A 10,515-nucleotide genomic window follows, 5' to 3' on the forward strand; every position below is an offset into this window, starting at 1 on the left:
ATTGTAGTACTGACAACAGCGTTTTATTTCACTTTTGCAGTTTTTTTCTCCAGCAGGTTCGTAAATGATGGAAGCACTTCAGTGCTGATGAAACAAATGTTTTTCCATAGTTCCCGGATATCAAGTTAATAACATGATGTGGGACTATTGAGTACTGAAGATACTGCACAGTATTTTGCTTAACTTTCAAACATTGAAACCTTTCAAACTTCTGAAATGTTGCATAGGCACGCACTGCAGACGATATCCTATGGCAATTCGTTTGTGGTTTTACATCGCAAGCAACTGTGTCCTGATGGGTCCAAACCAGTTTTACAGTGCTGTGTTACAGAGTGTTGTCACCAAGTCTTCTGCACTTAAGCTGTATCCCGTCTCTGACAAGAATACTGCGACTAGTCAGATAAGAAACTACCTTGCACACAAACACATGGGTAGAGTCAAAAGAGTACATTTTCTTCCAACATGGTTCCAGACCAAGTCATTCTTGCTTAGTGGTAAAAAAAGGACAACATGCATGAAGAACCGTTGTGCACTGCGTAGTACCGTGTACGGTATGTCACATGGTGCTGTAAAAAAATTTTGACATGTACAGATGCCTGTGTGGAGGCCTCTCATATTTCCCCAAATACCCTAATCTCAGCAATTTGCTGTAACTCAACAATAATTTCCCCTTCTGCAAAATAGGAATGTATTTTCTGGGCTTTGCAGGCATATCAGGTTTTATTCCCCTGGCATGAAGAGTGATATCCACAGCTTTTCCCACTCATTTTAACCTATGTGCCAGCTAAATTAATCCAGATGTCGTATACATTAATCCAAGTGTCATCTAATTTAACCCAAAAGCAACTAGAATTAATCCAAGTGCCATCAAAATTAATTTGTGTCATTCTAAACACTACAAGGAGAAAGTGTCCTTTAATAGACCTGTACCCGAGAAACGTCATTATGACATGAAAGAACTGATGTTCTGAGGCTGAAACAACATAGAAGGGACACATACATACAAAGCCTGACTGAGTCATTATGACGTTGGTAGACAGACTGAAATCGAAACAAATCTGAAAGGGAGGGCTGGGTTCCAAAAATGGGCATTTGTTCACTGCCTCGTATTGAAAAAAAAAAGTAGGACCGAAGGTTGCGTCCCTTTCAGGGACCATCGTAATCCCCTCAAGATTGTGGCTTTCGGGCGCAGGGAGAGGTCTATTACAAACAGGGAGAGGTCTATTACAAATGGATAGTGGATTGGATTGGATTGTCAGTTTGATTGCTAATTTGTGTGGCACTTGGATCAATCTAGCTGTCACTCTGGAGAACCTGCAGTACAAATGCTAGGCTCAACCGTAGTCCCGCACGCCAGCAGTGATTGCAAAACAGAGTATGTACCGCCACAAAAACTAATGCAAAGGTACTGCAGTGAGATAATATTGTGACATGAATACTGACACTACACACACAGAAAAAAAAAGGTGTAAAAAACGAAAATTGGAGTTTATTTTGAGTACAGTTCAAGTGTTGCCACTTCTGCCTCATACTGGACTGGAGTATAGGTCAGCCATCTATGAACTACTCTGTGCTACTTTTTTTTTTTTCTCTACATTTTACACATAATTACAAACAGGACAGTGGTTAGCCACATTCCTCATATGTAAAATATAATTTTGCACATTGCCTGTTCTAACTGCTTGCAACTTTTCAGTTACTTCAGCTACAACATAAGGTAAAATGTAACAAATCCACATTTCGAATGACGGTTGTGTACACAATTTACCGTTGCGGGTAGGGCAAAATCTCCCTGCACTAATACTCATTGTGGAAGCAGAAGTTGGAACTGCTACTTTAGAAGACACATGCCTAACTGCATGTCATATTTGCGGTCATTCCGTTACGAATTGGTCTGTATGCAGGAACGGGATTTATGTTCCATGTAAGGAATAGCACGATATAAAATCTCTAGGTAACCACAAGAAAAACATCCCCCATGTATATGGTTGAACATATTTACAAGGTATATGTACAGTTGCATTGTTCACTAGGATGATGAAAGTGCAGCTGCCTTTGAGAGACTACTTCCGCACCAGATCAGCTCTTTGGCATTGCTCTTGAGCTAACACATCTGTGTTTTTATTATATGTATAAAAAAAGATAAAAAGAAAGCATGGATCAGAAGAAGTTACTCTGCCTGAATACTTCAGTACCTTCCGACCTTCCACTCAATAATACACTTCTTGCTGCATACTCCAATACTGTTTGTTTCGACGTTTGAGTCTCCTAAGTTGTGTACACAGCGGAAGTGAATCGTCGATCAATTTTACGGGGCATTTAATTTAAGTGCACCTAACTGCACAATACAATAAAATTTAAAAGGTTTTGTGCCAAAATGACTCACTTTGTTGTGTCTGAGCAACAACATCGATATGGCACATGCTCACTAGAGTACACAACAGTACTTAAAAGCGTTAAAACTCCCCCAGTGCTGGGTGAAAGAACAGGATTAAACAAACTTCAACCATGAAACATGTATTTATATTGTACCTAGTGACAGACTCTCCAGTCTTTCTTGTACCCAGCACTTTTTTTTAGCACTTTTAAGTTGTTTACCAACCAACCCAATTTCTGACGTTGCTACACAACAGTACAGTTCCGAACAGTGAATAATCGTTACAGAACTAGAATCCACGTCTGTAGGTATGCATCTCCGGATAACCGGGTACACTGCCAAAAGTGAGACACTTTCTCAAACGCCAAAGCGTGCACACCTAAGCCTAGTAAAGCTGAGCAAATTTGATTCGAGCAGCATTTTTCTCTCTTTGAGCACATTTCTCCAACAGGAGGAGGACCCAATATAATATGTCCGTATATAAACGCTTATTAACTAAAACCGCCAGTGTAAAGAAAGAAAAAAAGGGGGTACACATTATAGTACGCTATCCCGATTAACGTGTAAAACGGTACGAACTTGACTAAATAGGATGACGGGACGATCTGTTGTTCCACATATATCGTGATCTATGTAGGATTTCACACTCCATAATACAGCTGTTCGGTTCACTCAAGCTTGCGGGGAGCACCATTTGCGAGGCTCTCGCGCTTGGTGCCTGCACTGCTCGTAGATCCACCGCTCGGGTGTTGCCTCGCGGGCAGCACCTTGCTCTCGCTGGCCGCGCTGATGACGGCCATGGTCCGACTGTCCACTACGGAAAGCGCAACACCTAGCTGTGCTGCGTAATACAACATCATGATGACATGCTGCGTGTATGGAGGAGATTCACGCAGGAAGAACATCTTGAGGGCGATGATGCAGTCTGACGCAGCGAATAAGATGCATCCGAAACAGGAGCACAACTTTGTCCAGGTCCAGAGGTCATCGAAGAACCGTACCCTCGAGACACCTCGCCACACCATGAACATGAGCAGGAAACCGTAGAACGGCACTGCCCAAGTGTAGACACCTGTATGGGGGAAGAATGAGACGCTGAAATCTGTGCGAGGTTTTCTACGGCAGAGTTTTACAGCAGTAGCTGTTGACGGGAAGTTCTCGGGAAATCACTGTGGTTGTATCGCAAAACCCTCCGCTTCTTCTCTGTGTCTCCTGTCTGTTGACTGTCGATTTCGGTGATGCAAAAAACAAGTTAAAACAATCTGAATAAAAGTAGTTTTGACATACTCAGAGATACGTACGTTGTCCTTTCAGCGTTTCGTGTCCCACTTTTGATCACAGATCACAAGGCAGTACTCGTCACTCTAAAGCAGTTGTGCATACAGGGTGTTTCACCTAAAGTGATAAAAAATCCTAACTGGCGACATACTCGGCGGTGGATTGTGGGACTTTCGGCAATTGAGGGAACTTTATTTTTGTCAGTTGAACTTTGAAAATTGCCAAGTGAATCTCACTTTTTTTTAAACAGAAATATGAATTCCTCCACGGATAACTGTAGACACAACAAAAACCATGCACAATATTAGTAAAAATTACGCTTTAGCCCCGCCTGCTTGATTTTCGGGAAGAAGCGAGCGCTAAATGTGCGACTAGAGGAGGAAGTGTCCCCTCCCCCCTTTTTCCTTCTTTGTGATAAGACAGTTGTTTTCTTTGTGATAAGACGTTTGTCACCAGCATCAAGATAAAAGCCGGGAAAGAAAGGTAAAACGAGGCGGGAACACTTCCTCCTGTCCCCACATCTCCCGTGTGCTCTTCCTTTGCGACAATCGAGCAGGCCGGGCTAAAGCGGAAATTTTACTAATTCTTTTCGACTATTTCTGTTGCGATACTGTGTGTAGTTTTTGTTGGGGCTGTGGTTATGCATGGAGGACTTCATATTACTGTAAAAAAAGTGAGGTACGCTTGGCAATTTTAAGAGCTTAATTGAAAAAAAAAAAAAATTAAGCAAAATTGTCCAAAGCCTTCCTTACTGGTGGGAAAAGTTTCCCAAAAAGCAAACTGCCGAAAGTCCCACAATCCTCCGGCGAGTATGTCGCCAGTTAGAATTTTTTTATCACGTTAGATAAAACACCCTGTATATCAGTGTCATATATATAACAGTGCCAACATCCACACACAACAGCTACCACTGAAATTCGCATTACACAATTGTGACCGTCCTGTATTTGAGTGCCTTGGGGCCTTACTCGTGGGTAAGTTACCCTAAAAGCGTAATGGTAGTTCCAGTGTTTTTATTACTTGTGTTGACTGTACGTGAATCAGTTTCGACATCTCTGACTGCCCTTAAAAAACCTAACTAATTTATAGTTACAGCTAGCTTGTAGAAATAGTAATGGAGTTTGTTACTTTTTCAAAATGCAGCTGGTTAGAGGCAGTTACCAAATTAATGTAACCCAGCACTGTCCAAGCTGTAGCACTTAAGCTGTAGCTGTCTTTTTTGTTGTCAGTAAGCTCCCACAGCTTCAGTTCAAACATATCCCCTCACATGCTAAAAAGTCTATCGATTTGAGTGCCATGCATTCTCCCAATAACTGAAGCATGACAGAACAACATTCGAGAGCTGAGACATGGAAAAACATGGCACCAACTAGGTAACGCACCTACAGTTACATTTTAAGCAAATTTAGCTAAAAAATGGCGGCCTAGTTTAGTTACTTTCCCAGACAAGTAATGTGTTCCTGTAACTAGCTACTAAAAAGTAACACCCAAGACCCATTTGGTATGGAAAGCCTGGAAACAAGTATTTTTCTGGCATGACTTCCCGACAACTTGCTGAAGGGCCTCTTTCGGACAGACAGGACATGCACTCAACCTCTTCAGACCCTCTCTCATGTTTCTTTCTATTTGCGAGGCTATGAGCAGCGTACAGATATGGACAGATGGACACTGAATTGAATTTCTCTGCAGACAACATGTGTCTGAAGTCACAGATGTGGCGCACGTGTCCCATTTCCATGCATGTCCTGTCATGTTTCCTGTTTCACACTCTAAGGAAAACTGTGCACTTCACTTTCTGCATCGTCACTGTACCCCGCAGACGTTAACCAGTGGCACGGAAAGTAACGGGGGTACATTTCGCTTTCAACGTTGTTTTACTTCCTGTACTGCACAATACTTTTGAAAGTGCAAGTCATCTGACATCCTAAAGATGAGCAGCATGAGAACAAGGATTGTCAGCATTATAAGCAAAGTTGAACTCACCATACAACCCAGGCATGAGGAGTGCCGATCCTCCCGCCAATATGGCGAGGCACACGGCGCCAGCCCACGGGTTGAGCGGGTCCATCTTGAATGCTGAAATGTAGAAGAGGTGGGCGACCCCGAAGGACAGCATGCCCGCCAGGAAGCCCGACGGCCACACGAGGAGGGCATCACCCAGGCAGGAGAAACACAGTCCAAAAAGGATGCGCCGAGAGTAGCAGTGCTTCTTGTCGCCCAGCGAAATGCCGTGCAGGACGACAAAGACACCCAAGAAGACTATGGGGAGGCACTTGAGTAGGCAGCCGAACCATGATGGCTGTCGTGAAATGGCCAGCACGAAGTAGATGGCGACGCTCTTGAAGAAAGGCACAAGTTTTGGACCCACACATTTGAGCTGCGCAAGATTTGTGGCACATGATGCACGGTGATGTTTGGAGCATTGAAATTGGTACAATTAATTGGATGCAACTTGTGAGAAATGGATCGATATTCCACTTGGGGAAAGTTTTGTGAATATTTTGAAAATTTGGCATGTTGCATGAAATTCGAATTCCCACTTTCTTCCGTGGGCTAACAGTAAAGGCTGCATTAGCACGTGAAGAAATAAGAAGCTTGTAAAGACCTGATGCCTGAGCAGAATTGACACATTAAGGTTTTACGGAAGATTCAAGCATGCAGAACCAGAGATTGGCGTCATAATCTTTGAGAAGTTCGGAGTCAGTTCAAGCATGTCATTCAGTTCAGGTTCATGTCGGGAACAGTTTTGAGCGGTTTGTTTCTAGGAGAGCCCATCACATGTCTCGAAATAAGATTTTCAAGATATAATTAGACTATCAGCTTGTGCTGTGGCTGAAGATGGAAACACTATAGAACTGGCGCGTTAAAGAAATTTTCACCTAAACAGTTTCAGGAACTGGTCACTACTTCATATTTACTTCAATCTAGTTCCGACACGGTTCAGCAGTAGGACGTATCCTTTTAGTTTGGCTTAGTTCCGGTTCAGCAAACGATAGGGGTTTATTCTGGCTTTTGGTACTGATTCAACTCCATGGGGGGGCTCCAATCCATGTGCAGAACCATCAAGCTCGGATTTCAATTCTGTAGGAGCAGTAGGCAGTTAACGTTTTCTTGTTTGCAGACAGAGAAGGAGCCTTTTTTGTGCATGTATGTTCTTCTTCAACTTCAAACCAACCAAACTTCAATTTTTCAAGATATGTAATATATATATATACAGTCAAACTCCTTTATAGCGAACACCTTTTTAACGAAAATACCACTACAGCAAATTTTTTTGCGGTCCCGCTGCAGCCCTATAGGTCCAATAATGGACATCCTTTTTAACGAAAATACCTTTACTGCAATTTTTTTTGCAGTCCCCTGAGTTTCGTTGTAAAGGAGTTTGACTGTACATATATTTATAGTTGTGGAAGGAAAAAGACGTGGACTACAGATTTTAGGGAAGTTTAAATTAAAAGTTAAACGAAAAAGGGTCGACGTTTCAAAAGTGGCAGTGTCTTCGTCAGGACAAAAGTCTGTAAAACTTTGTGGCCGTTTAATTTTTTGTACTTCTCTCGACCTATATATATGTATATTTAGCTGCAAACAGAAACTGCCACAATGCCCTGCGCTGGTGTCGATTCATGCTGTCGACAATCGGACGTTGGAGTCAGTAGGCCTCCTCTCACCTCACTTTATGTCATTGAAGTGATCAGATCAGATAATTATTGATTGAAATTCTGTCTTCGTAATTGTTTGCTGTAGGGTCCCTCTTATCTGCACTTTATCACAGAAAGCTATCTAGAATGCCAGTGTACACACAGGCACAAAAACTCTTAACAACAGTGGGAGATACTAAAGAGATGTCAGCCATTGTTAGTTAACTGCTACACGGATGATCTTTGGATTGTGGACAATGTGTTATCTTGTAGCACACACAAAACTAAGCTGTTCCACATAATTGTATATTGTGTTTCCACGGCACTTTGACCTTTCGTGTAGGGCACCATGCTGTCCTGTTCTTTTTCTGCTTTATAATCTAAGTGTATCAACCAGTTTGTGTAAAGCTGCTGTTTTCAGCTTTCAAGTAAAGCTTAAACTGAGTTGTAAACAGAGCATCAAAGAATAGGTTTATTTGTCAATTAAAGACCCACTGTCCAAGGCATAGGAAGGCCAAGATTGGAGTGCATCCTTCTATTGACAAGCTCTACAGACTTGACAGCATTTTAATTCTAAAATCGATAAAAATCCCAGTGCAAGGGGAAAAACACAAAAGGGACAAGAACGATACGACACATAAACACTGCATTTTAACAGCATTTAGAACGGGGCATTTGGACTATTTATACGGCCAGAACGCATTGATGACTTTCCTAAATTTTGCATATAGTACCTCCTAGCTTCGACACCCATATAGACTGTCATGACCGGTGAGGCCATGTCACAAGGGTGGAAGTAGTTTGAAAAGCACATCATATCAAAACTAGCATTCAAGACTTCTGGCTGAGATAGATGCCGGTAACTGCAAGAACATTTGTGATCGTCACACTTGGACCCCCCCCATAGATATATATGTATATACCGTAATTTCATGCATATTAGCCGCGGATTATGAGCAATTTTTTGTTTCTCAGAGGCGTTCTGCGGCTTATCCCCTGGTGCGGCTTATCTGATGGCTATTTTTCCCTGGTATTCTCCCCATATGCAGATTTTTAATGAAAGGGACGACAATGTCTCTGGGACAGCACTGCCCTACCAAAGCACGAACAATACGTAACAGGGGCGTGTCCACATTCGAGTAGACTGACCTTCCTGGTGCCTTCTCCCAAGCAGCTTTAACTAAAGTGGTGACAGTGATTTCATGTCTTCTGGAAGGCCACTGACCTGTCGATTCATGAAAAACACACAACAGGGGCATCTGATCTTGGTAGAACACTACAGCTGACCTCCTTTGTTGTACACCATGCCGACCTCAGAGTATGGACCACAGGGATTATGGCCTTCTCTATGGTCTCCTTTGGCGCACAAATCAGTCGCGTCGTATTGCCCGTGGCTTATCTGCCTGAAAACGTTCCTAAAAGCGGGTCCTGCGGCTTATACGCGTGAAATTATCGGTACATCACACCTTGTCCTCAGATTTGCACGATCTGGGTAGGTCGGCCTGTGGCAGGTAAGAGGGGGCTCGAGCCCCTCCCAAGCGCCCCTGCGCCCCTGCCCAAGCTCCACCACTGTATACCGACAGATAGCATTTTCTTCGGTACGGTTCTGATAGCCAAAACAGAAATGTAGAAAGAGAACTGCGGTGTCGCCACTGGACATTGATGATGACGGTCATATGGGCATCGCTATGAATAAAGATTCTAGAACGGCCCGTGGTCGGATCAGGACATAACATTTTGGCGACATAGCGAGAACTGTCCAACGTCAAAGCCCATCAAGTGTCTGTCACCTCACTTGTCAGCTATGATACCTCCATTGAATGAATCACGTTGCGTAGTCTGCATACACAATGTGTAAACCATCCCATGTCTTTGATCGACTTGTTGACGGTTGCATAATATAAATAAAGCCACAAATAATTTGCTATTGCGAGCATTTATTTTAAACGTACAATCTTTTTTTTCTTTTTTTTCGTGACGTGTAAGTGGAACATTTGAAAATTCGGCATGATGTTGCATACTTCTCACAATTAGAGTTAACTGTGAAGTGAAATTACAAAATTATTTTTTAGTGAACTGTGTTGTGCGTGCACATCAGCATACCTCATCTGCTAAATGCTTCAGCGAAATGTGAAAATAAATAACGTTGCCGTAACACCGTGAACTGGAAGCTTATTTACCCAAATTTTCTCGGCGAAATACTGCAGGATTAAATATTGCACATTACTCGCAAGTCATATGTGAGGTATACTTATGTAACCGTAGAGGTTGTTGCTCAAGCGCGGTTCGCACAACTATATTGCGTAATTTTACGTCTCATTATGTCGTAACTGACGTTTCGATATAAACAACTCCCTTTCACACAAGTTGTTTTCCCTCTATTGTCATCGAAATGTGCGCAACTTTGGAAAAACAGATGCACGACAAAAAAGCGCAGGGACCGGGAACCCATGTAGATCACATCGTCTGCATTGCATACTGATGTCCTGTCGGTAGTCTGTACCACTATTGGCCGAAAAACACGACGCCGACGTCCATGGTCGTGCAAAATCAGCGAGCACATTGAACTCCATACAGTTCACACACTGCGCGTAAATGAGACTCACCACAATCTTGGGGCTTGTCCAATGGTCGATTACCTCTTCCTCCATTGGATCAGCTGTTTGGGGTTTGGCACTCATTGAAATCAGTGATTAGAATGGAGGCATTGTCGTCGTCTGTTGCTAGCTACAACAAGAAAGCTAGAACAGCTGAAGGCCTACGTACCTCCACTACGTCAGAATCTCCACTCTGCTGCGAGCGCGATCATTTGCTGCTTTTGTTTTGTTGTTAGAACGCATGATGCGAGGGGGCGCGCGTATCGGTTTTGCGCGCTGTCCTTCGATTCGTGTTGGGCTTCTGCTGAGCTTTTCCTCGTTTGACTTGTCCAAGATCAGTGCCAATCGCCAATGTGTTTGTTTTGCCATTTATTTTGGAGACAGTGAAGGAAAGGCGTGACGGATAGAGCATTGTTTGTTTATGTGCCCCTTCGCGTTTGACATCGCGTTGATTGCTGCGCTTTTTGTGTGTGTCCTGTTTACTTGTCGTTCGAACCTACTATGTCCTTTTCTTGTTGATCATTAGCGTAGCTGAGTGGTCGGGGAGGAGGGAGAGGTGATTCTCTAAAGTACACACACACAAAAGTTTTGTTCACTCGCGGTACACGTAACCATCATCCCGAAA

At 43.0% G+C, this 10,515-nt stretch overlaps 1 protein-coding gene across 2 annotated transcripts; it reads right to left on the bottom strand.

Annotated features, from left to right (window-relative positions):
• Positions 1-7: 7 nt before the first annotated feature.
• LOC135394104 (lysoplasmalogenase TMEM86A-like) lies at positions 8-10,138 on the bottom strand. Of its 2 annotated transcripts, XM_064624610.1 has the most exons (4): positions 10,060-10,138; positions 9,900-9,952; positions 5,639-6,032; positions 8-3,449 (listed from the first exon to the last, which is right to left on the bottom strand). In XM_064624610.1, the coding sequence occupies exons 2-4, from the start codon at positions 9,942-9,944 to the stop codon at positions 3,046-3,048; spliced, it is 843 nt and encodes a 280-aa protein (XP_064480680.1). In that variant the 5' UTR covers positions 9,945-9,952; positions 10,060-10,138; the 3' UTR covers positions 8-3,045. The 2 variants fall into 2 exon arrangements, with proteins under 2 accessions (XP_064480680.1, XP_064480679.1); XM_064624609.1 differs by having other exon boundaries at positions 9,900-10,110.
• Positions 10,139-10,515: the final 377 nt, after the last annotated feature.

This window comes from Ornithodoros turicata, chromosome 5 (genome assembly GCF_037126465.1).
Source record: "Ornithodoros turicata isolate Travis chromosome 5, ASM3712646v1, whole genome shotgun sequence".
NCBI lineage: Eukaryota > Metazoa > Arthropoda > Arachnida > Ixodida > Argasidae > Ornithodoros > Ornithodoros turicata.